Consider the following 24,862-nt stretch of genomic DNA (forward strand, 5'->3'; position numbering starts at 1 on the left):
CCTCGTGTGTCCGCGTCCAGCACCCCGCGCTCCGGGGCTCCATTTCGGCGCGGCGGGGCGGCAAATGGCGGCACCGGGGCCGGGCCGGCTCCGCCCGCGGGGCCCCGCCTGCCAGGCGGGCGGGCGGCTCCGGCTCCGGCTGCGGGCGGCTCCGGCCCCGGCTCCGGCGGCGGGCGAGCGGCTGCGGCTCGGCCCCGGCCCCGGCCCGGCCCCGGCCGCGCTCGGGCTGTGTCGGGGATGGCGGCGGCTCGGCGGGCGCGGGCGGGCGGCGGCGGCGGCGCAGCGCCGGGTTTCGGGCGGGCGGCCGAGCCGGCGCCGGCGGTGCCGCAGGGGCTGCTGCGCCTGGCGCGGCGCAGCGGGCAGCTCAGCCTGGCGGGACGCGGCCTCACCGAGGGTGCGTGAGCCCAGCCGGCCCGCGGGGCCCTCCTGCCCCGCAGCTCGCCGGGGCTGCTGCCGGGGAGCCCGCGGGGCTGCTGCCGGGGAGCCCGCGGGGCTGCGGGCGGGGCGGGAGCGGCTCCCGGGGAGCGCCGTCTGCTCGCCGTCGGCTAGCTGTTGTCTGTTTCTGGCATGTTCCCGTCGGCTTGGTGTTGATAGCTCCGCAGCAATGTCTCTAGAACACAATGCACCGGAGAGTGACTATGGGGATGTGTGTATTTTATATAAACGTGTGCATGTGTAGATATATTTAGGGATGTGTGTATTTTATATATACGTGTGCATGTGTATAGATATATTTAGGGATGTGTGTATTTTATATATACGTGTGCATGTGTATAGATATATTTAGGGATGTGTGTATTTTATATATACGTGTGCATGTGTATAGATATATTTAGGGATGTGTGTATTTTATATATACGTGTGCATGTGTATATATATATATTTAGGGATGTGTGTATTTTATATATACGTGTGCATGTGTATATATATATTTAGGGATGTGTGTATTTTATATATATATGTGTGCATGTGTGTATATATATATTTAGGGATGTGTGTATTTTATATATACGTGTGCATGTGTATATATATATTTAGGGATGTGTGTATTTTACATATACGTGTGCATGTATAGATATATTTAGGGATGTGTGTATTTTATATATATGTGTGCATGTGTATATATATATATTTAGGGATGTGTGTATTTTATATATATATGTGTGCATGTGTGTATATATATTTAGGGATGTGTGTATTTTATATATATGTGCCCATGTATATATATATATATATGTAGGGATGTGTGCATTTTATATATATGTGCCCATGTATATATATATATACTTAGGGATGTGTGTATTTTATATATATGTGCCCATGTATAGGTATATTTAGGGATGTGTGTATTTTATATATATGTGCCCATGTATATATATATATACTTAGGGATGTGTGTATTTTATATATATGTGCCCATGTATATATATATATATGTAGGGATGTGTGTATTTTATATATATGTGCACATGTATATATATATATATGTAGGGATGTGTGTATTTTATATATATGTGCCCATGTATATATATATATATATATTTAGGGATGTGTGTATTTTATATATATGTGCACATGTATAGTTATATATATTTAGGGATGTATGTATTTTATATATATGTGCACATGTATAGATATATGTAGGGATGTGTGTATTTTATATATATGTGCACATGTATAGATATATATAGATATATGTAGGGATGTGTGTATTTTATATATATGTGCACATGTATAGATATATATAGATATATGTAGGGATGTGTGTATTTTATATATATGTGTCCATGTATAGATATATTTAGGGATGTTGTGTATGTTTTTATATATGTACACACGTGTGTACATGCCCGTATACATCCATATATATTTATCTATCTCTATGTATGTCATCCCCCAAGGCAGAAGGGTTGGAACTAGTTGGTATTAAGGTCCCTTCCAGCCCAGCCCACTCCGTGATTTTACCCACAAAAGCCCTCTGACAGTGAAATCTTGGAGCAGACACCTGCGGGGTTCAGCGGGTGGCTGTGTTTGTGCTGCAGTGCCCGAGCACGTGTGGAGGATCAACCTGGACACGCCGGAGGAAGCCCAGCAGAACCTGTCCTTCGGAGCTGCCGATCGCTGGTGGGAGCAGACGGACCTGACCAAGCTGATCCTGGCCTCCAACAAGCTGCAGAGCCTCTCGGAGGATGTGCAGCTGCTGCCTGCCCTCACCATGCTGGACGTGAGTACAGGCATCCCTTGGTGCTTCCCTGTAGGACATGGGGAAACGTTCCTGGATCTTTGTTTTCCATTTCCCTGGTGTATTCATTTCACAGGGGCGTGGAGTGGCAGGACAAGGGGGAATGGCTTCCCACTGCCAGAGGGCACAGAGAGATGGGATACCGGGGAGGAATTCTTACTGGTGGGGAGGCCTGAAAAAAGCCCCTCCAAGGTACAAATTAGTAACTGTGTCCTGAAACCTCTCTTTTCCAGGTGCATGACAATCAGCTGACATCACTTCCTTCTGCTTTAGGGCAACTTGAAAATCTTCAGAAACTCGATGTCAGGTAAGGCCATGTTACAGAGCAAGAAATGCTGCAGTGACTTTCGGGTATGAGTGAAAGATTGCAGGATAGCAACCTTTCTTTCAAAAAGTTAATTCCTGATTACTCACTGTAAAGTATTATTATATATTATATATGTTATATTATCCATTTTGGATCAAGACTGGTGGCCTTGGGTTTCTAGAAATTGTTTTCACTGATATTCAAAGTCACAATTGCTTGGAAGGTGCAAACAGTGATATTCTGAATAATGATACACAAAATATTTATTTGCATTCATTTGCTTCAGTCTGGCAGTTCTGAGGATAAAACATTTCCAGTCATGAATAATGCACAGTGTAAATAACTGTGTAGATCTTGTTTGTGCTGGAAGGTTCAGAATCTTCTGTTTACTGGGGTAATTTTGTAAATTTGTGCACAAGGAGAGGTTATGCTACCCACTGCGTGTGTGAGGTACATAAACAAAAAAACCTGGGGATGTTGTAAATTCAGAGTAGGATTAAAAGTGTTCTTGAACAAATAAATAAAGTTAATCAATTGTTCCCATGAACCAGGTTTTCCTTAGAGGCGGCAGTGTCCTGACCAGCAGGCTGTGGCACACAAATGATCTGTGTGCAGTTACATTCCTGGAAACTCCTGAGTGTTTTTCCTTCCCCTTTGTGTTCCATGTTTCCACCCCAGCCACAACAAACTGAGGAGCCTTCCGGAGGAGCTGCTGCAGCTGCCCCGTCTGAGGAGCCTCCTGGTGCAGCACAACGAGCTGAGCCAGCTGCCCGAGGGGCTGGGGCAGCTCCTCAGCTTGGAGGAGCTGGTAAAGCACAGCTTCAGACCTGTTTCTGTGTTTGGAAGGGGTTTATATGCTAGTTAAAAATCCCTGGGATTCAGTGGCAGAGCTTGGTGACTATTCCAGTGGCTGTTCTGATGTCAGTTACTGCATGGTGGGGTTTGTTTTTAGTTTGCTCTTGGTTTGACATATTTTGGGAAAGCTGAAATCCCCAGTGATCTGTCAGTCCTGGGGGAGTTGTTTCTTCTCTCACACTTGTGCCAGTTGTCAGCCATCTAATTTTTCTGTTCTGCCACTAATTAACTTTGCACTAGCAGCACTCCTGGGATGTTTCAGACACCTCTCATGTCTCTCTCTCTGTTTCCATGTGCAGGATGTGTCCAACAACCAGCTCACAGCCATCCCCACCAGTTTTGCTCTGCTGGTGAACTTGGTGCGGCTCAACCTGGCCTGTAACCAGCTCAAGGAGCTGCCTGCGGATCTCAGTGCCATGAAAAGTAAATCACTTTCCTTGGGTTATTAAATGGCAAACAGCCGGTGCTGTGCTTATGTTCAACAATACAGAGCAGGGTTTTAAAATAGATCCTTAAAGAGTTACTGTTTCTTCAAGAAAATCAGAGTTATTACTTCTAGAATCTGTTTGGCAGAATGGTGTTGTGTTTATTTTAAATTAAACCCCAGGACAATGATGCTATTATCTTCTCCTCTTTCTGTTTGCCACTGGACATTGATTTCCACAGGCTTGAGGCAACTGGATTGTACCAAAAATTACCTGGAAACAGTACCTCCTAAATTAGCAACCATGGCATCCCTGGAGCAGCTTTACCTGAGGAAAAACAAACTGCGTTCCTTGCCAGAGCTTCCCTCCTGCAAGTTACTGAAGGTGAGCTTGGAATGGCTGCTCTGCTGGAAATGCATTTGCTGTAAACTTTGAAACAAGGACAGTTACTTTAAACACCAGCTTTTTTTGTGAGGTGCTGTGATCAAAACCAGAAGACAGCTCTGTGTTTAGAACTCTGTTTAACGTGCAACTTCTCTTCCTGCCCTCATTATTCAGCCTTTTGAAAGATGAATTTGCAGGACTTTCCAGATTTGGAAAATAAAAAGTGTTTAGGAGAGGAATGACTGAAAGCTGGACCTAATATTGCCTGCAACAGTTGGTTTTTATCTCGGGGGACTTTTTCTGGATAAATTCACTTTGTTCATTATCATATTTTCTTCATAACTATGGAGTAAACACACTGTTTTACCTCTTAACATAATCCAGTTATATCCAGGTATTTTGTAGGCAGATGAAAGGGAATCAAGATGTCCATATTCTCCACATCATCATACTGATGACTGTTGATGTCACTGTTTAGGAGATAAATTATGAAGTAATTTTACCACAGTTGGGGTGCTCTTTGTTCCCACAGGAATTACACGCTGGGGAGAATCAGATTGAAATCCTGAATGCAGAGAATCTGAAACAGCTGAGCTCCCTGTGTGTGCTGGAGCTCAGGGACAACAAGATCAAGGCAGTGCCCGAGGAGATCACGGTGCTGCAGAAGCTGGAGAGACTCGACCTAGCCAACAATGACATCAGTAGGTAATAGTGGCACCTGGGCTGGGGCTGGGTGGTGGCAGCTCCTTCCTTCCCTGGGAGGGGCACTTGAGGAATGACTCAGGAAATGAAGGAGCCCTCTGTGTGTTGTGGGATTGCTGAGATCAAAGTGGGACTTGTGAAATGTTCCCTGTTCTGCCTGTGGCTTAGGTGTGACTTGGGAGTGCTGTGAGGAGCAGCTGAGGGAGCTGGGGTGTGTCTGGAGCCCCAGGAGGGGCTGGGGGAGCTGGGAAGGGGCTCAGCCTGGAGAAAAGGAGGCTCAGGGGCCCTTGTGGCTCTGCACAGCTCCTGACAGGAGGGGACAGCCGGAGGGTCGGGCTGTGCTGCCAGGGAACAGGGACAGGAGGAGAGGGAACGGCCCCAGGCTGGGCCAGGGCAGGCTCAGGGTGGACACCAGCAGGAATTTCCCCATGGAAAAGGGGGTCAGGCACTGGAGGCAGGGGCTGCCCAGGGAGGTTTGGAGTCCCCATCCCTGCAGGTGTCTGAGGAAGGGCTGGAGGTGTCACTCAGAGCTCTGGACTGGGGACAAGGTGGGGATTGGGCAGAGCTTGGACTTGATGGTGTGGGAGAACTTTTCCAACCTAAATTAATGTGGGATCCTGCATCTTTTCCTTTGAACCTGAGCTTCAGGTTCCCCTCTGACCAGCCACTGCACATTCTTCAGCAGTTGTTTTGGAGCTGCTTTGGAATCAATCAGTTGTTTCCCTCTGCAGGTTGCCTTACACCCTGGGGAACCTCCCTCAGCTGAAATTCCTGGCCCTGGAGGGAAATCCTTTGAGAACCATTCGGAGAGACCTGCTGCAAGTGAGCACTGGGGTTTGGATGTGTGTGTGGACATCTGCACTGGAAGGACCTGGAGCTGCTGGAGAGGGTCCAGAGGAGGCTCCAGGATGAGCAGAGGGATGGAGCAGCTCTGCTGGGAGAGCTGGGATTGTTCACCTGGAGAGGAGAAGCTTTGGGGTGACCTCAGTGTGGCCTTGCAGGACCTGAAGGAGCTGCAGGAAAGATGGAGAGAGACTTTGGACAGGGATGGAGGGACAGGACAAGGGGCAGGGATAGATGGGAATTAGGAATTGTTCCCTGGCAGGGTGGGCAGGCCCTGGCACAGGTGCCCAGAGCAGCTGTGGCTGCCCCTGGATCCCTGGAATGTCCAAGGCCAGGCTGGACACTGGGGCTGGAGCAGCCTGGGAGAGTGGGAGATGTCCCTGCCATGGGATGGGATGGGATGGGATGGGATGGGATGGGATGGGATGGGATGGGATGGGATGGGATGGGATGGGATGGGATGGGATGGGATGGGATGGGATGGGATGGGATGGGATGGGATGGGATGGGATGGGCTTTGAGGTCTTGTCTTAATGAAGGATCTGGGATTCAGTGCTCTGTTCTCTTGTAGGAAGGCAGCAAGGGGAGGGTGTGAGTTGTTCCCAGGAAAAGGAGTCCTTAGGGCAGCAGGGAGGCTGGAGCCTGGGCACCACTCCTGCTGCACAATTCCTTGTGATTTTTTTCCCTGGCAGGCCCCTCTCCTCAGTGGTGCTGTACATTCCTACTTCTGTGCCTTTGCCAGGCTTGTAAAATCAGTGTTCCCAAAGCACTGGGATGCTCCAAAAATAAGCAGAGCTGACAAGTCTGTGTTGCAATGAAATCTGTAACATGTGTCAGGAGAGGGAAACCCTCGTGTGCCTGGCTGAGGGAGCAGAGTGTGCCCTGAGTTAATGAGCACTTGTCCAAAGTGCTCCTGGGAAGGAGTCTGAGTCAGGAAGGCTGGAGTTCTGCTGTTCCCTGGATTACTGAGGATTTGCTGCTTCAGCTGCAATTGTCACTCCTGGGCTGTGTTTCCCACCTGGGGCAAAGGCCAGGCACGAGGAGCCCGTCAGGCCACGCTCTGTTTGTGCTGCCTGGATCCATCACCAGCACTGTAAATTCACGTGGCTGCGATTTTCTCTGCCTGGCCGGATTTTTTCCACTTGATTTAGAGGAGGAATTGGTGGAGGAGCTTTAGGACTCCCCAGGCATTGCTTGGAGCAGGTGGATAGTGAGATAAAGGAGTGGGGCGAGTGCAGAGGAGCAGCAGATTCTTCTCTTCCCTTCTCCAGCCTTGCCCAGCTCACCTTCTCTTCCTCAGGCCTCATTCCAGTCCCAACCCCATTCCTGGCTCTTGATGAATTTCCAGTTGATTTCTGGTAAATCCTGGTCTGTTTTTGTTAACTCCCATGCCATTACTTGGCTCTGGAGCTTTACCCTGCTCTCTGCTTTCCTTCCCACACCTCTGTTACTGAGATTTCAGTTTGACCTTCACCTTTCCCTCACAACTTCCCAGCTTGTTCCCTGTTGGCTTCCCTTGCCATGCTCAGCACAGCCCCACTCTCCCTGCCGGTCCCCTTGTGGCAATTCCCTCCTTTTCCACCATCCACATTCCCTTCATCCCTCTGTGTTCATCCAGTCTCCTAGGCTGTGTCAGCTGGAGTGAGAAATGTTCATTCACATCCAGCACTTCAGGTCAGTCCCCGCTTCTGAAACCTGTAAAATCATCCCCCAAACTTGCCTTTCCCCTAAAACAAACAGTGCAGAGGAGACTGGGCTTCACTACCCACAGGTTTGTGCAGGTGGCAGCTGTGTCTGACCACTGGGAGTTGCTGTGAGAGGACTGAGGGGAATCTTTGGAGCTGTTAAAAATCCCTGCAAATGATGCAAACTGCCATGATTTTCCCAGAGTTTGTGATTTGGGCTATGATAAAGTAGCAGAACAATGGGCAGTCAGCTTCACTGACAAACTGTAAATGTGTTCTCCACAGCAAATTGTGCTGGAGCTTTATAAAGGGAAAATTAAGCTCATTGGAACTTTTTAACTTGCTCTTGGAAGTGGCAAAAATCTTCACATAAGGAGCTACAGAAGTGAAGCCCGAGGCTGTGATGCAGGATCAGAAATGTTCAGCTGGAATAAACAAAATGATGACTAAGCAAGTTCCCAAGCTGCTGTGGGATTTTCAGTGGGATTTTTAGTCAGGAGTGCTGTGGGCTCCACCTGTGTGCTGGCATTGTCCCTCTGCATTGTCCCCCCAGCTGCAGAAATACTGCTGAGTGACTTGGGGTTTGTTTCTTTTTTAAAGAAAGGCACCCAGGAACTGCTGAAATACCTGAGAAGCAAAATCCAAGGTATGTTGCTTTCTTCCACTTCATTTTAAAGAGAATATTCTCAGAAATTAAAGTAAATTAGAATTTAGGGAAGACGGTTGTTTAAATCCAAGTCCCCCCAGTTATCCTGCAGCAGTAATTTCCTTTACTCAACAGTTTGCTGTGATATTTCAGTTTCTGATCCTATTAGCTAATACTGAATAATAAACATTCTGAATTGAGGATTATCCTTTACCAACCCGGAGTCACCCTGCTCAGCTGGATGGGGATTCCCATTTCAGGCGTGCAGGAGCTTTTTCATGTGGATTGTGGGGAGTAATCAGAAGGAACTTCATAGAGGAGGGTTTGTAAATATTAATGCTTTAACTGAAGTTGTGGTCAGATGTGCCAGTGTGGATAAAGCTGCTCTAGGCCATCATTTCCAGTCAGAATTCCCTGTTTTTTGTAGTTTGCAGCTCCCTGCCCCACAGAGCAGAGCCTCACAGAATCACATCTCCAGTGCTCCCTCCCCTGCTTGACAAAGTCCAGGTCAACCCTTCTCCCTCCTCCACCCTCAAAGAACCCCCAAATCCAAGATGGTAAAAAACCTTTATTAGGAAATGATTGAAATAATCTGAATCTGATGATCTTGAGTTGAGCCACGGTAGAGCAGGATTAGAGGGGGGTGGTGGCAGCTGCCCGGGGCCATGCACGGCAGCTCAGCTGTGTCCCTGCACCCCTCTGGTGTCCCCAGATGATGGACCTGGCCCCAATGAAGAGCCTCCTGTGACAGCCATGACTCTTCCCAGCCAGTCCAAGGTCAACATCCACGCCATAACCACACTGAAATTATTGGAATACAGGTATTTGGGAATATTGCCCATTCCTGAAGCTGTAAGAACACTGTCCTATTTTATGCTTGTGGGTTTTTTCCCCCACCATCATTATACACCAAGCTGTCCACAAACCCTGCTGCATGTGGGCATTTTTCCCTTTAATTCCTGTGCTTGGGAGAGGGCAGATTTAGGTTGTGGGGTTTGAATTATTTTTTGTATTATCAGATATTCTGCAGTAACTCACTGAAGTGCTGAATCCCAGCAGGTGCTTTTAGTGCCTTTGAAGCTCTTTATGATTTTCACTGAGCCCCAGAACATCTTATGGCAGGGGAGTGCCTGCTCAGTTATTCCTTAAATGGACCTGGAAGGGTTGGGAAAGGGGAAAAAATCCAGTTTGGTGGCATGGGGCAGCGCTGGGGGTTTTCTGCAGCTGTTCCCTGTGTTCTGCTCTTCATCTTCTCTAGAAGAAGGTGGAAGTGCCCTGCTGATGAGCAGGCAGTGGTTAATTGGTGTCACTCCTGTCCCAGTGACAAGCAGGCTGCCGAGATCCCCGAGGCCGTGTTCGATGCCGTGGGCGCCAATCCCGTGGCCACCGTGAACTTCAGCAAGAACCAGCTCAGGGAGATCCCCCCAAGGTACTGCTGGGAAGGCCATTCCCAGCTGGGATTTGCTCCCCAGCATGCTGTTCTCCCCCCGAGCTGTTGGTGCACACAGATCCCAGTGTGGGGAGGCACTCGTGTGCAGGGGGGCTGTGGGGCCAGCCACAGCCAAGGAAAAGCTTTCCCTGGCACTGCTGGGAACCAATAATCCCTCTGTGTCAGGAGGACGGTTCCTGTGTCTCTGGGAGCCCCAAAAAATCATCCACAGTGGTTTTTGAGGACAGTTTATTCCCAAGTGTGCTGAACACTGGACCTCTGGCACAGACAGCTCGGGCAGGTGCAATCCCAGAGGGACAAAAAGGCTTCAAGAGACTCAGTGTTGGAAGCTGCTGCTTGTGCATCCCATGCTGTGTCACTGCGTGAGGGGCTGCTGAATTCCCTGGGATGGGTGTGGGGGAGTGTGCAGCTGCCTGAGAATTCCATTCCATGCCAATCCAGACAGGAGAGTTTTCTCATTTGATTGCCTCTTGTTTCAGGGCTGAGCCAGAGATTCTGTTGGAGGGGTTCAACAGAGAACTTTTTGAGCTGTGAAAACCTTTACACCAAAGCGTGTTAGTACAGTAAATAACCTCCTGCAAGCAGCAGCAGGTACTCCCAGAGTCTGTAACAGCACCACAGGGGAGCAGAAACAAAGGATGGGAGAAAATAGGATTTTTGGTCAGGTTTTTTGGCTGCAGGGGAAGGTGGGTAAAGTCTGTGTTAAAACATCTCCAGGGCAGGAGGTGGCAGTGATGTCACCTGTGCCGTGGTTTCTGAAACAGCTCCTGACTGCATTTACTGAGGAGGCTTTGGTAGCAATGTTTGTGAGAGAAAATGCAATCTGGTAACTGCAGATAAATGATTTGAGCTTCGCCTTACCCCACATGTAAGGCTGGAGGAGCAGCAGCTCTCACAGGTGACATTGCATGATCTCCCCAAAATCCCTTCAGAAAAAACACGTGTCCTTGATTTGCAGAATAAATCAGGTTTTCTAATAGCTTCCAAAACAACCACGAGCTTCCACAGTGAGAGGGTGTTCCTTTTGTGCTTCAGGCTTGTGGAGCTGAAAGACTCAGTTTGTGACGTCAGCCTGGGCTTCAACAAAATCTCCTCCATCTCCTCGGGGCTGTGCCTGCTCCAGAAGTTGACACATTTGGATCTCAGGTTGGTGATGTGCTTTGCACTTCCTTGCCTGGGAACTTCTTTGCCTGCCTCCCTAAAGCAGCCATCTGTTCCAGTGGGATGGCAGCACTGAAATCATCTCACTCCCAAAATCTCTCCGTGCCAGAGCCAGATTAGGACGTGGCCTCAAATTTGGGCCTTGCTTAAAGAAGACACAAAAAGAAACGGACCGTTTCTGAGACTTGCTGGAGGAGAGATCCTGCCTCACTCAGAGAAGGGTTCTGAGATGTTGCTATTCCAAAACACTCCCACAACCCCCCAGAAGAAAACCACACCAAAAAAAAAATATCCTGGGAATTAGGACAGGGAAGATGCAGCTTTTGTTGCACTGCTGGAAGGAGAGGCGAGAGATGGTTCCTTGTTGTCACCTTGCCTCCTCTTATTCCTGAGAAATGCTCCTGGATCAGGATTAGCTTAATCCATTGGTTTTGGGGAGCTTTGGAGTGACCTGATGGATTCACTTTGGCTCCAGGGTCTGGGCACTTTGATAAGCTTTTCTCTGGGAACAAGGAGCTAAATTTCCAGGCAGGTGTGTGCAGTTGGTGGCTGCTTGGGAATACTTGGGAATCTTTAGGGGACAGGCTTGGAGTGTCCTCCTGGCAGAAATGGGAATCCCTGGCGTGCTCTTGCCCCTGTTATGAGGCAGTGAACTGGCCCCAGACTGTGTAGCTGATCTGGGAATTCTCAACCAAACCCTGACTAAGTTTAGTGCTTGTTGTTTTTCCTTTCTCTGATAACAGAAACAATGTTCTGACAGCCTTGCCTGAGGAAATGGAGGCACTGAAAAGACTGCACACAATAAATCTTGCTTTTAATAGGTGAGCAGCTCTTCAGATTTTGTTTAATACAATAATTAAAAAGAGCTGGGCTGAGTTTGACACAATTTTCCTGTGATGTGAGAACAAGGAGCCACTTCAAAGAGCTGGGAGCTCCCATGAAGTGCTTCTCCTTTGAATATCCTGTTCCTGACTATCCCTCCTTTCTCTTCCTGAAGATTTAAGGTGTTTCCCAGTGTCCTGTATCACCTCCCAGCCCTGGAGACCATCCTGCTCAGCAACAACCAGGTGGGATCCCTCGACCCCGTGCAGCTGAAGGGGCTGGACAAGCTGGGAACGCTGGACCTGCAGAACAATGACCTCCTCCAGGTGCCCCCAGAGCTGGGCAACTGTGAGAACCTCAGGTGTGTGGGGTCAGGGGGCCTGCTTATAAACACATTTGCTGTCTGAGTCCTTCAGGGAGTGTTTGCCAGAGGAAGAAGCACCCATTGGCAGGGTGTTGGGTTTGCCCAAAAAGGGTCTCTCTGCCCACCTGTAGAACAGGGCAATTTCTTCCATAATCTCTTCCCTAATTTCTCAGTATTGCAGAGAATTGTGGCAGTTGTTTCATCAATTAGAGCTGATGTTGAGGGTCTGGGGGTTGTGTGAAGCGTGTGGTGGAGCCTTGGGGGGTGGCATTTCCTGTGCTCCCGGTCACGCTGCTGGTGCACCTCCCGTCGAGCAGGGAGGTTGGACCAGCTGGCCCCACTGCTCCCTTCTGGCCTGAGCCACTCTGGAATTCTGTTTCTATATTCCAGAAGTTCTCTTCTCGCTGCTGCTGGCAGAGGCTGAAGGAGTGGGGTGTGGGCTACACCCCCACTGATTTGTCAGCATAAATTAAAACTCGGCCGTCTCAAAGCTCAGCTGCTGAGAACGAGGGAGGCAGAAACCCAAACTCCTTTAGCAGCACAGAAGGGGCACTCCCCAGGAATTTCAAAGGCCTCAGAAAGCTGCACGCAGTGGATGAGTGTGTGGGTACAAGGAGATTTATCCCAGTAACTCGTCCCCGTTTGCAGGAGCCTGCTGCTGGAAGGGAACCCGTTCCGCACGCCCCGCGCCGCCGTGCTGGCCAAGGGCACGGCTGCCGTGCTGGAGTACCTGCGGAGCCGCATTCCCTCCTGAGCCTGGGCACTGCTCCTGAGCCTGGGCATTCCTCCTGAGCCCTGAGCCCTGGCCATTCCCACTTCAGCCCTGGCCAAGGGCACGGCTGCCGTGCTGGAGTACCTGCGGAGCCGCGTTCCCTCCTGAGCCTGGGCACTGCTCCTGAGCCTGGGTACTCCTCCTGAGCCCTGGCCATTCCCTCCTCAGCCCTGAGCCCTGGCCATTCCCTCCTCAGCCCTGAGCCCTGGCCATTCCCTCCTCAGCCCTGAGCCCTGGCCATTCCCTCCTGAGCCCTGAGCCCTGGCCATTCCCACTTCAGCCCTGGCCAAGGGCACGGCTGCCATGCTGGAGTACCTGCGGAGCCGCGTTCCCTCCTGAGCCTGGGCTCTCTTCCTGAGCCTGGGTACTCCTCCTGAGCCCTGGCCATTCCCTCCTCAGCCCTGAGCCCTGGCCATTCCCTCCTGAGCCCTGAGCCCTGGCCATTCCCACTTCAGCCCTGGCCAAGGGCACGGATGCCGTGCTGGAGTACCTGCGGAGCCGCATTCCCTCCTGAGCCTGGGCTCTCCTCCTGAGCCTGGACTCTCCTCCTGAGCCTGGGTACTCCTCCTGAGCCCTGGCCATTCCCTCCTGAGCCCTGAGCCCTGGCCATTCCCACTTCAGCCCTGGCCAAGGGCATGGCTGCTGTGCTGGAATACCTTTGGAGCTGCATTCCCACCTGAGCCTGGGCATTCCCTCCTGAGCCTGGCCTGGCCAAGGGCACAGCTGCACTGCTGGAACACCTGCAGAGCCCCATTCCAGCACCACAGGAGCAGCCAGGTACCCCCTGTCCCACCAGCACCCCTGGGCTCCACTGCTTCCATCCTTCTGCTCCTGGCTGGGAGTCTGCCCAGTGCTAAGAACCCAGCTGTGGAACATTCCCTGCCCTCTGCATGTTCCAGCAGGGATTTCATCATCCCACACCACTCTGTTTACACTGTTTGTAATAAAGGACAGCAAGGAAACCTGCCTTCAGCATAGCCATGGTGCTTCCTGCAGCTGAGCTGGGCTCAGGAGAGAGTTCTCACCACCAAAGCATTGGGGCCAAAGGCAGAAGGGAACACTGTGGGTTTTGTATTCCTGTTCCCCCTTGTTTCACTGCTGTCCCCTGAACTGTCTCCTGGTGAGAGTGAGGTTGAGTGCTTGAGCTGTGAGGTGCTGAGAGATGCCCCAGGTGTAAGCAGGGCTCACTTGAGTGAAAATGGGGCTGGTGCTGTGCTGAGACAATAAATGTTCCCCTTGGATGTCTGCTTTGGGTCCTTCAAGCTGTAACTGAGCTCTGTAGATGGGAGCATTGAGAACTTCTCTTGTTCAGACACACTTCCAAATGTCCTGCAGGTGATACCTTTAATAGTAATCGTGCTGTGGGTGAGGCTCCACCAGCCTCCAGTGCCTGACCCTCCTTTCCATGGGGAAATTCCTGCTGGTGTCCACCCTGAGCCTGCCCTGGCCCAGCCTGGGGCCGTTCCCTCTCCTCCTGTCCCTGTTCCCTGGAGCACAGCCCGACCCCCTGGCTGTCCCCTCCTGTCAGGAGCTGTGCAGAGCCACAAGGGCCCCCTGAGCCTCCTTTTCTCCAGGCTGAGCCCCTTCCCAGCTCCATCAGGGATTCTCCAGCCCCTTCCCAGCTCCGTTCCCTTCCCTGGACTCGCTCCAGCCCTGGAGGTTCTGCAACACGGCAGGATTTTATACAGTTCCTCACTAAAATTCCCAGCTTTTGAACGTGTCCAGATGAACATAGAGCACTCTGAGCTCACCCTCAGCTCCCCAGTTGTGGGAATTGCCTTCCAGCTGGAGCAGGGATGGCTCGGGGGGCTCAGGCCCAGCTGCACCTCCCCGTGTCCCCAGGGAGGGGACCAGAACGTGGTCCTGGCTGCAGGAAATGGGTGTCACTGACCTGGCTGGGAAAGGGTTTTGGGGAGTGGGAATGGGAAGGGCAGGATCTGTCCTGTGGGAAGCAGATGACAGGGCGGGTGTGCAGTGACAGCAGGGGACACCTGGAGCTCCTTGGATGATGGAACTGCTGCTGCCCTCACCCTGCCCCTTTTTGTTTCCATACATTTTGTCCTTTGTGCATTATTCCTTTCATCCATTTCTTCCATGCATTCATCCTCCATACGTCTGTCCTGCCACACATGTGCCCCAAAAGCTGCCAAACCTGAGTTTTCTTCCCCATTTCCATCGCTCCCTTTCCATAGTTGGTGTCTCCCAGTGGCTGCAGCTGGACCAGGAGAGTCCCAGTTGGGAGTTAACCAATTTTCCAGGCTCATTCCCCACCCTCTGAAACCTCCTTTCTGCCGGGGAAAAAAAAAAAAAAAACCAAACCAAAAAAACCACCACCCAAAAGCCTTACAATAAGGTGACGTTTTTATTATTTATACAATAAAGAGACTTTTTAATGTTATTCAAAACACTTTTTTTTTTTTTTTTTTGGAAATACTGAAAAAGGTGGGTACAGCAAAGCCGAAAATGGCTCTGCTGCACTGCACAGCATTGGTTCAGTCCCTGGGCTCCCTCTGCAGCAGAGCAGCTGCAAAATGCAGCAACCCCACAGCACGGGCCAGGCCCTCCAGGGCACGGGGAGGGGACAACCTGCATGTGCCAAGGGACAGGAGCTGATTGCACTCAATCAATAGATTTAAAATAGAATTCTTGAAGTACCTTTTTGCACATAAAATGAAGCAGCTTTCAAGTTCGGTAAGTCTTTATACTGCAAAAAACATGAAGTACATTCACAATCTATGTTAATAAAGTAGTAAATATTTCCTCATTCAGCTTTATTTACATGGATACTGGAATTCAACTGAAAAGTACAGTCATCTGGAATATAGCAATCTTTGAACACATACAAAAATGACCATTTCTGTATATAATTTAAGCTCAAAATCACAATTATCTCAAAATATTAATTACAATACAGCCATCTCCATCATAATTAAACATGTCTTTTATAAAATGGTAAAATCTTTACTAAAGGAAGCTGTTGGTTCTGAACTGGATACAGTACTCACAGGTAGAAAACCGAAGTGATGAGCGAGTGCCCTGCCCGGGGAGGAGGAGGAGGAGGAGGAGGAGGAGGAGGGAAGGAGGGAGGGGACACAGCCACCGCCACCCAAGGGCACAGAAAGGTCCCAGTGCCACCTCTTGTGCCATGGGCTGTGCCAGGAGTGCCCAGAACCCCGGGAATCCTGACCCATGCCATGGTGTCAGCCAGTCACTTCCACTAAATCAGCTGGAATCGGCCGGGGAGAGGATTGGCAAAGAGCTTTTTCTTGTTTGGTGTTTTTTTTTTTTTTTTTTTTTTTTTTTTTGGTTTGAAAATCCACGATTTGCAAATGGTGCCTTTTGGGGTTGGGTGGTGGCACCACGGCTGTGCCTGGCCGTGGCTCCGGGGCCAGGCCAGCTCCCCGTGGATCCCTGGATCCGTATCCTGTCCAAACTGCTGCCCAGAAAGTTGTATGGGCACGGGATGGGCCTGCCCTGCCTGCCAGGGACAGCCCTGGAACTGTGCACTTCCAAAGGGATGGCGAGGGACGGGCACGGGCAGGGAGCTCCAACTGGCACAGCATCCCCAATTTCCTTTGGAAATTCTAACTGTGACACCCCACCAGTTCACAGAATCACAGGAGGGACCTCTGGACACCATCCAGCCCAGCCTGGGGACGTGTCCGCGTGGGGTTGGGATGTCCCCAGAGAGGGAAACCCTAGGTCCGCTGTGGGCAGCTGGTCAGGGCTCTGCCACCCCCAGGGAAAGAAGTTCTTCCTCGTGCCGAGGTGGGACTTGCTGTGTTTACTTATGTCCAAAACCTGCCAGGGTGGGTGCTGACCCCGCAGCTCTGTCACCCCCTGAGCCGTCCTGGGACCTGTCCCCTGCCCTGCTGCTGTGGGACAGGCTCTGCCTGGCCAGGGCGTCCCAGCAGGACATCCCTCATCCATGGGCAGCGCCTGGGAATGAACACCCTGATCCCCCCGGGACCCGGGGCCTCCCCGGAGCCCTGCCCTCAGCTGATCCCTTTGGAGTGGGGTCATTTCCCTGGTTTTGCATTCCCTGTCCTCGCGTTCCCCCTCAGAGCCCTGTGCACACGCCTGTGCAGAGGCATTTCTGATTGCATCAGGAAATTCAGTGCTAAAATACAGCACAGAGGGGTCCCGGCATCCCAGAATGGGCTGGGGGGAAGGGACCTCCGAGCCCCTCCAGTGCCACCCCTGCCCTGGCAGGGACACCTCCCACTGTCCCAGGCTGCTCCAGCCTGGCCTTGGGCACTGCCAGGGATCCAGGGGCAGCCCCAGCTGCTCTGGGAATTCCATCCCAGCCCCTGCCCACCCTGCCAGGGAACAATTCCCAATTCCCAATGTCCCATCCATCCCTGCCCTCTGGCAGTGAAGCCATTCCCCGTGTCCTGCCCCTCCCTGCCCTGTCCCCAGTCCCTCTGCAGCTCTCCTGGAGCCCCTTCAGGCCCTGGAAAGGGCTTTAACCAAGGGTTTTAACATCTTTACACTCCAAGCGCTCACTACCAACAGCAAACCAACCTCCTGGACATTTCCTTCTCAGGTTTTTCCTGGATTTCCTTGGCTCTGCTCTCAGCTGCCCCATTCACCCTCAGTCTGGTCCTGCCTGCTCCCCGTGTGGGGCCCCCTGTCCCCTCCCAGGGCTGGCACTGCCACCAAACACAGATGCAGACGTGGATGTGTTAAACAATACCTTGAAAAACATGAAACCGGATCTGAGGATGTTAAATGGTCGCTCTTGGGAACAGCTGGCAGAGAACTTTCCTGGTTTGCCATCACCTGGGTGGGAACTGTGAGCTGGCACTGGGAAAATGGGAAATTGTTAGGGGTGGAGGGTCCTGGAGGCTTCCCTGGGCCTGCAGCTGCCCACAGCCAGAGAGAGAAGGTTTGGGAATTCTTGGAGAAGTGGAACATCCCCATGGGCTGTAGCTGCACCCTTGGCTGTGGGATTTTGGGTGGGAATGGTGCAGGTGATCCCAGAGCTGTCCCTCAGCCCCTGGCCATTCCTCGAGGGCACTGGGATCCCCTGAAAACACCTGCAGGGGGCTTTCCCATTTTGCTGTCAGGGATAACCAGGCTGGACCCTGGCACCCCTGAAGCAGCAGCAGCTGGGCACAGTCTGGGCTTTGGGATTCTCCCTTGGGAACAGCCCCAGGACTTGGATATGAGGAGTTGTCCCACTGGCCCTGTGCTGGGAATGCTCCTCCCGGGCTGGCTCGGGGTCACCTGCTGCTCCCTGGGATGTGTCTGTGCCCATCCCTTTCCAGGACTCCAGGCCGGGCTCCCAGAAAGCCTCACCCATGGGAATATCCCGAGCAGGGCCCGCCAGGGCCTGGAGCAGGGGGGAAAAATACACAACAATGTCAATGGGGAGTCTGAAATGAAAAATTAACGAGTTAAATTAGCAGCAACAAAAGGAGTTTTACTGCCACCATCACAACCTTCCTCCATCCGTGAGCCAAACCTGCCTGTCCTCGGTGTTCTCCTGTAGTGTGTGCACATGGAATCGAGGGAAGAGCCAAAGCAAAGGGAGTTAACCTTTTCTGAAGGGAGATCACCCATTCCAGAGGAAGCTGGAATCAGAGAACCATGGAATGGGTTGGGCTGGGAAGGACCTTGAAGCTCACCCTGCTTAACTCCTGCCATGGCAGGGACACCTTCCACTGTCCCAGGCTGCTCCAAGCCCTGTCCAACCCGACCCATTCCAGAGGGAATTCACTCCTTCCAGAGGGAGTTATCCCATTCCAGAGGGAGCTCACCCATTCCCAGAGGGAGTTCACTCCTTCCAGAGGGAGTTATCCCATTCCAGAGGGAGCTCACCCATTCTAGAAGGAGCTATCCCATTCCAGAGGGAGTTATCCCATTCCTGAGGGAGCTTATCCATTCTAGAAGGAGCTATCCCATTCCAGAGGGAGTTATCCCATTCCAGAGGGAGTTATCCCATTCCAGAGGGAGTTTTCCCATTCCAGAGGGAGCTCACCCATTCCAGAGGGAGCTGACCCATTCCAGAGGGAGTTATCCCATTCCAGAAGGAGCTGACCCATTCCAGAGGGAGTTTTCCCATTCCAGAGGGAGCCATCCCATTCCCACATGGGCTCCTTGTCCCGAGGTCCCAGAGTTACAGCTGGAGAAGTCTCTCACCCTGTGTAGTGAATTGTTCCTGATCCCTACGGAGCCAGCTATACACACGGCATATGTACAGGTATTTTCATAAGGCATAGAATATCTTTGCATTGAAAATAAATGAACATTATTAAATTTAATTTAATATATACTTTCTTTGAGGTGTTTATGAAAATATTTTCTTCTCTATACTTTCGTATGCGACATGATAGAAATATTTCATGGGAAGTACAGGTTAATATATTTCATCTTTATAAAGGCATATACAACTTTGAGGCAGTGTTTCTGATGGACAGCAGAATTCCTAAAGGATTTGTATGTGCTTCTGTGTTTTGAAATCATATGAAATTGACTTTTAAGAAGGAACTTGGTTAAAAAAACGCACCAATGCACAGCCAGAGGCTGACAAGTAAAACTAATACGGAGCCACATGAACAATATATTTATAGAGTTAATTCTTATATTTTCTCCCGATGATTGGTACTAACATAGAGTATTATACATTTGGCACTACTGTTTGCCATTGGTCCAGCAATTGGCAAAAAATTGGTTTCCTATGTATAAATCCTTTTGAACATTAGATCTGGCTAGACATATTTACTATTTATAAAAAAATATTTAGACAGTAAGCTCACGTTGGATAACTAAGTCTACTGTGTTCTGGAAACTCTTCAGTAGGAGCACAGCCTTCTCGTGTTCCAGGTGTACAAAGCTGTGTCCGTTGGCCTGCAGCAGGGAAAACACAAGGGAAGAGGCTTTAGTGGCTTGTTTTGGGGGAAAAAAAGGGCTATTTGGCAATTAAAAGCAAGGCTGAAATAAATAATGAACACACAGGGGTTTCTCATGTGCACAAAGCACACATTTCTCTTGTGCTCCGTGGAATGGTTTCAGGGCTGGGCTGGGGGCTCCAAGGAATGATTTCATTCCCACTGAAATCATGCTGTGACTCTGGGATGGCTCTGGGGTCTGACCATGCTTAAAGCCTTAACACAATAAAATACCTTTCCCCTGGGAAAGAGGAATCCAAATTCCGGGCAGGGGAGATTCCAAATACACTGACAACCGTGCCAAAATGAGGCATTAATGGAATCCCAGAATTCTGCACTGTGGGGTGGGGGGGATCTCAGGGATTTGGAAGATCCGAGGGAGATCATGGAGCAGAGTGTGAGGAGAGTGCCATGGCAGGGACACCTTCCACTGTCCCAGGCTGCGCCAAGCCCTGTCCAACCCGACCCATTCCAGAGGGAGCTCACCCATTCCAGGGGGAGTTATCCCATTCCAGAGGGAGCTCATCCATTCCAGAGGGAGTTATCCTATTCCAGAGGAGTTATCCCATTCCAGAGGGAGTTATCCTATTCCAGAGGGAGTTACCCCATTCCAGAGGGAGCTCACCCATACCAGAAGGAGTTACCCCATTCCAGAGGGAGCTCACCCATTCCAGGGGGAGTTATCCTATTCCAGAGGAGTTATCCCATTCCAGAGGGAGCTCACCCATTCCAGAGGGAGTTATCCTATTCCAGAGGGAGCTCACCCATTCCAGAGGGAGTTATCCTATTCCAGAGGGAGCTCACCCATTCCAGAGGAAGTTATCCTATTCCAGAGGAGTTATCCCATTCCAGTGGGAGCTGACCCATTCCAGAGGGAGCTATCCCCTTCCAGAGGGAGCTATCCAAGGCTGTGGGGGGAGATGGATCCTCTCCCCAAGCCCCAGCTGGTGGCACAGGTAGGGACAGACTCCAGAGGGAGGATCAGGCTGGAGAATCTGGAATGAGGGGCTGAGGGGGACAAAGGGGGAATGGCTGGGGCTGATCAGGGTCCTGACACAGCCTTAGCTGCACCAAGGGGAATTTAGGCTGGATATTGGGAAAAAGCTTTTCCAGAAAGGGTGATAAAGTTCTGGAATGGCTGCCCAGGGTGGGTGGTGCAGTCACCATCCCTGGGTGTGTTTAAAAAGCCTGGAGGTGGCACTGGGTGCCAGGGTTTGGCTGGGGCGTTGGGGCTGGGATGGACTCGGTGGTCTTGAAAGTCTCTTCCAACCTAGGGATTCTGGGATTCTGTGGTTCTGGGATTCTGGAATTCTGTGATTCTCGGGTTCTGTGATTCTGTGATTCTGTGGTTCTGGGATTCTGGAATTCTGTGATTCTGGGATTCTGGAATTCTGTTATTGTGGGGTTCTGGGATTCTGTGGTTCTGGGATTCTGGAATTCTGTTATTGTGGGGTTCTGGGATTCTGTGGTTCTGGGATTCTGGGATTCTGTTATTGTGGGGTTCTGGGATTCTCTGGTTCTGGGATTCTGAGATTCTGGGGTTCTGGGGTTCTGAGATTCTGGGGTTCTGTGGTTCTGGGGTTCTCTGGGAATGACTGGGAGGGCACTGTCAGACCTCAGCAGGAAAAGCAGGAGAAATTTGATACCCAAACAAGCCAAAGGGTTTGACCTCCCTTTGAGGGAAAAATTCCTCTACCCTGAGCCTGCCCTGGCCCAGCCTGGGGCCGTTCCCTCTCCTCCTGTCCCTGTTCCCTGGAGCACAGCCCGACCCCCCGGCTGTCCCCTCCTGTCAGGAGCTGTGCAGAGCCACAAGGGCCCCTGAGCCTCCTTTTCTCCAGGCTGAGCCCCTTCCCAGCTCCCTCAGGGATTCCCCAGCCCCTTCCCAGCTCCGTTCCCTGCCCTGGACTCGCTCCAGCCCCTCAGGCTCTGGTTTGGGGTGCCCAGAAGTGGGCACAGGGTGGAGGTGAGGGTTAACAGCTGTAAATCAATATTGGAGTCCCCCCAAACACCGCAGGCAGCTCAGTCCTGCTGCAAACACCACCCACTGTGCTTTCAGGCTGAGCTCTGAGCCCAGGACTCCCCAGGATCCCTACCTGGAGGATTTTGTCTCCGGGCTGGAGCAGGCTGGAGGCAGGGCCGTCAGGCTGAACCCTAGTAACAAAGATACCCTATAAGTCAGAAGTAACACAGGTTAGGATGCTTTCTCCAAGAACTACATCCCAAAAAACACGGGGCTCCCTCCCTAGCTGGGGCCTGGGGCCTCTGCATACCCTGGAGGTGGGTTAACAGCAAACTGGGTTATTGTGTTTGCTGTCAAACACCAGGCTGGGGTGGAGCAGCTCTCTGGGACATTCAGCACTTATCAATACTTGTGGATAAATTTAAACTAAAATCCCACATCACAAAGAAAGTCCAGCGTGAACAGGGCAAGAGTGGCAGCTTGTCAGGAGGGTAATTAAAATGGAGCAAGTGTCAATTCTTGGAATGATGTGTATCGTGATCAGTACAGCAATCTTTGCTTCCTCTAGAAGCACAGCTTCAATTTCATTATTTGAAATATTTATGGAAGTTCTCACTGTCCCTGCAACACGAATCCAGTATTATCCAAGCACGTCAGCTCCAGGAGTGTGTTCAAGGCCTCCTTTTCCAACGACCTCCAGTCAGTTCCGTGGCACCAGACACTAATCCACAGGGGTACGAGTCCACGTCCCAGTCCTACAGCCCTGGCAGCTGGGACTCGGCACACGCTGGAGTTTCCGTGGCCTCCTTCTATTGCAAATCGATTTCTCTTAAATGTGCAATTCCCAAAATGAACCCTGAGTGTCCCTGACCACCACCAGGTGTCAGTTTTAACTCCCGGTGCAGGAGACATCTGCTGCCATGGGGACTGAAAGGATCCAGGGACTTCCAGGCTGCTTTTATTTGACACAGCAGCTACAAACCCTGGAATTTCAGCCTCCAGGGATGATACTGTACTTTAGTATAGTAAAATATAATAAATAAAATAAAATAAAATAAAATGAAAGGAAAATATAATATAATATAATATAATATAATATAATATAATATAATATAATATCATATCATATCATATCATATCATATCATATAATATCACATAATATCACATAATATCACATAATATCATATAATATCATATATATTTATATATAATATATATATTGTTTATACTATACTATGATATATATAATATAATATAACTCTAATTAATTGATTAAAAGATTAATTGGGGTCTAAGGCAATTCTTAAAAAGTGAGAGAGACAATTCTCCAGAAAACGGCCCAAAAATTATCTTGTCCAGGGAATACGGGCCAGACACTCATGGGATTGATGCTTGATTCCCTCATCTTCTTTAACTGGGAAAACAAGCAAACAACACTCTGCTAAAATAAACAAACAACCAAAAAAACGACCCCAAAACCAAAGTATGGGGGGGAAAATCTTTCAATTACACCAACAGAGAGGTACAAACATCCCCCTCATTGTTCTCTGCCTCCGCTCTGTGACCTCTGAAACAAGGAGCAGGGAGAGAGGAACTTCAAACTTACCTTATCAGAAGGTTTGAATGGATTTCCTTGTCCACTTATTCCACCACTGATGCTAAACCCAAGGCCAGGATTCTTCTCTATCCTCACACAAAACTAGGTAGGAAAAACAGGGGTGTCAGCACTGAACCTTGCCCCGGGCAGGCACCTCCTTCCCTCACACCCCATTTCCCTGAGGAGCTGAGCCCCTGCACTCCACCAAATGGGAAAAGCCACTGGGATATTGCTAACATATAAAAATATTATGAAATTATAAAATTATAAAATATATAAACGGGAAGGACTGGCAGCATTTTCCCACACGGCAGCAATACCAAAACATTCCCTGTGGTTCTCAGATTTTTGCATGGATTTTAATGTTCTCTTTTTGAGCAGGACAAAACACTTTAGATTTGTGGAAGAGAAGTTTACCATGGCCAAGTTTTTCACTTGAACACTGGTTTAAACCCATCAGTGAGGCTTTGGTGTAATTTTATTTTCCCAGGAGGAGCCAGACGTGCAGCACCCCTGGGACAAAGGCAAGGGATAAAATCCTCTGGGATCTCTGGGGCACTGCTGGGATCTGGGAGCCTGCAATGCCACAGGAATCAGAGCTGAGCCTCCTCTTCTAGTCAGGGTGGCTCCAAAGAGCGCCGGGGAATTGGATATACAATAAAAATGAGCTCAGAGAGCTTCGTGGCCGTGCCCTGAGCTGGTGTGAGCACGTCCTCCCCCAGCAGGCGCTGAACATCAGGGATGTGGGGCAGGAGCTGCTCCGGGGCTCCACTGACACTCCCACAGGAGAGAGGTTTGGGGATGGCTCTGCGCCTCATTCTGCTCCCTCTCACAGCCCTGCTGAGGGACAAATCTGAGGGACAGGAGCAGGGAATGAGGAAACTCCCCAGTGCCTGTGCCAGGCTGGGGCACTGGGGCAGCAGCTGGGCTGTGCTGGGCAGGTCTGAGCAGAGCAGGGTCCCACCAAAGCCCTGCCCTGCTGCCACTCAACCGGGCCACTGTGGAAAGGGCAGAAGCTGAATTTTTAATTCAGTCTGACCCAGGAATGCCAGCTCTGCCCAGGGACCTCAATTCCAAACGGTGTCACTGGGTCAGTCTGGGAGAAAATGGGTATTGGTGGTTGGTGCTGGGGAAGGGATGGACCTAGCCTGTCCCCAGCCCAGCCGGAGCTCCTCCAGTCCAGCCAGAGCTCTCCCAGCCCAGCCAGAGCTCCTCCAGCACAACCAGAGCTCTCCCAGCCCAGCCAGAGCTCCTCCAGCACAACCAGAGCTCTCCCAGTCCAACCAGAACTCTCCCAGTCCAACCAGAGCTCTCCCAGCCCAGCCTGAGCTCCTCCAGCACAACCAGAGCTCTCCCAGTCCAACCAGAGCTCTCCCAGTCCAACCAGAGCTCCTCCAGCCCCACCAGAGCTCTCCCAGCCCAGCCTGAGCTCCTCCGGCACAACCAGAGCTCTCCCAGCCCAACCAGAGCTCTCCCAGTCCAACCAGAGCTCTCCCAGCCCAGCCAGAGCTCCTCCAGTCCAACCAGAGCTCTCCCAGCACAACCAGAGCTCCTCCAGCACAACCAGAGCTCCTCCAGCACAACCAGAGCTCCTCCAGTCCAACCAGAGCTCTCCCAGCACAACCAGAACTCTCCCAGCACAACCAGAGCTCTCCCAGCACAACCAGAGCTCTCCCAGCACAACCAGAGCTCTCCCAGTCCAACCAGAGCTCTCCCAGCACAACCAGAGCTCTCCCAGCACAACCAGAGCTC

The 24,862-nt window shown here is 50.9% G+C and overlaps 2 protein-coding genes and 2 long non-coding RNA genes across 11 annotated transcripts in view; 1 reads left to right on the forward strand and 3 right to left on the reverse strand.

Annotated features, from left to right (window-relative positions):
- The first annotated feature begins 204 nt into the window (after window positions 1-204).
- On the forward strand, window positions 205-15,572 carry LRRC40 (leucine rich repeat containing 40). Its single transcript, XM_068199020.1, has 16 exons — window positions 205-394; window positions 2,043-2,224; window positions 2,476-2,549; window positions 3,228-3,357; window positions 3,704-3,827; window positions 4,071-4,213; window positions 4,746-4,918; window positions 5,647-5,737; window positions 8,044-8,089; window positions 8,802-8,910; window positions 9,411-9,518; window positions 10,575-10,685; window positions 11,444-11,521; window positions 11,698-11,883; window positions 12,535-12,791; window positions 13,323-15,572. Exons 1-15 carry the CDS (start codon window positions 238-240, stop codon window positions 12,638-12,640), a joined length of 1,818 nt encoding a protein of 605 aa, XP_068055121.1. The 5' UTR covers window positions 205-237; the 3' UTR covers window positions 12,641-12,791; window positions 13,323-15,572.
- LOC137478892 (uncharacterized) lies at window positions 12,555-13,402 on the reverse strand. Its single transcript, XR_011001859.1, has 3 exons — window positions 13,335-13,402; window positions 12,777-13,225; window positions 12,555-12,688 (listed from the first exon to the last, which is right to left on the reverse strand). It is a non-coding gene; the product is annotated as an uncharacterized lncRNA (long non-coding RNA).
- Window positions 15,573-16,848: 1,276 nt separating the features above from the next.
- LRRC7 (leucine rich repeat containing 7) overlaps window positions 16,849-24,862 on the reverse strand; it is a 107,391-nt gene continuing 99,377 nt past the window's right edge. For 4 of the 8 annotated variants that reach the window (XM_068198986.1, XM_068198979.1, XM_068198983.1 and 1 more), the window contains 4 exons: window positions 23,120-23,212; window positions 21,645-21,719; window positions 18,482-19,510; window positions 16,850-18,199 (listed from right to left, as the gene is read on the reverse strand). In XM_068198986.1, coding sequence (XP_068055087.1) covers window positions 19,403-19,510; window positions 21,645-21,719; window positions 23,120-23,212 — 276 coding nt within the window. In that variant the 3' untranslated portion in view covers window positions 16,850-18,199; window positions 18,482-19,402. Of the gene's footprint in view, window positions 18,200-18,481; window positions 19,511-21,644; window positions 21,720-23,119; window positions 23,213-24,862 lie in introns of all 8 variants that reach the window. The other 4 variants (XM_068198985.1, XM_068198981.1, XM_068198980.1 and 1 more) reach the window with 4 other exon arrangements.
- LOC137478893 (uncharacterized) lies at window positions 20,109-20,455 on the reverse strand. The gene is made up of 3 exons (XR_011001860.1): window positions 20,415-20,455; window positions 20,276-20,375; window positions 20,109-20,236 (listed from the first exon to the last, which is right to left on the reverse strand). It is a non-coding gene; the product is annotated as an uncharacterized lncRNA (long non-coding RNA).

The sequence above is a fragment of the Anomalospiza imberbis genome, chromosome 9 (assembly GCF_031753505.1).
Source record: "Anomalospiza imberbis isolate Cuckoo-Finch-1a 21T00152 chromosome 9, ASM3175350v1, whole genome shotgun sequence".
In the NCBI taxonomy this organism is placed as follows: Eukaryota; Metazoa; Chordata; class Aves; order Passeriformes; family Viduidae; genus Anomalospiza; species Anomalospiza imberbis.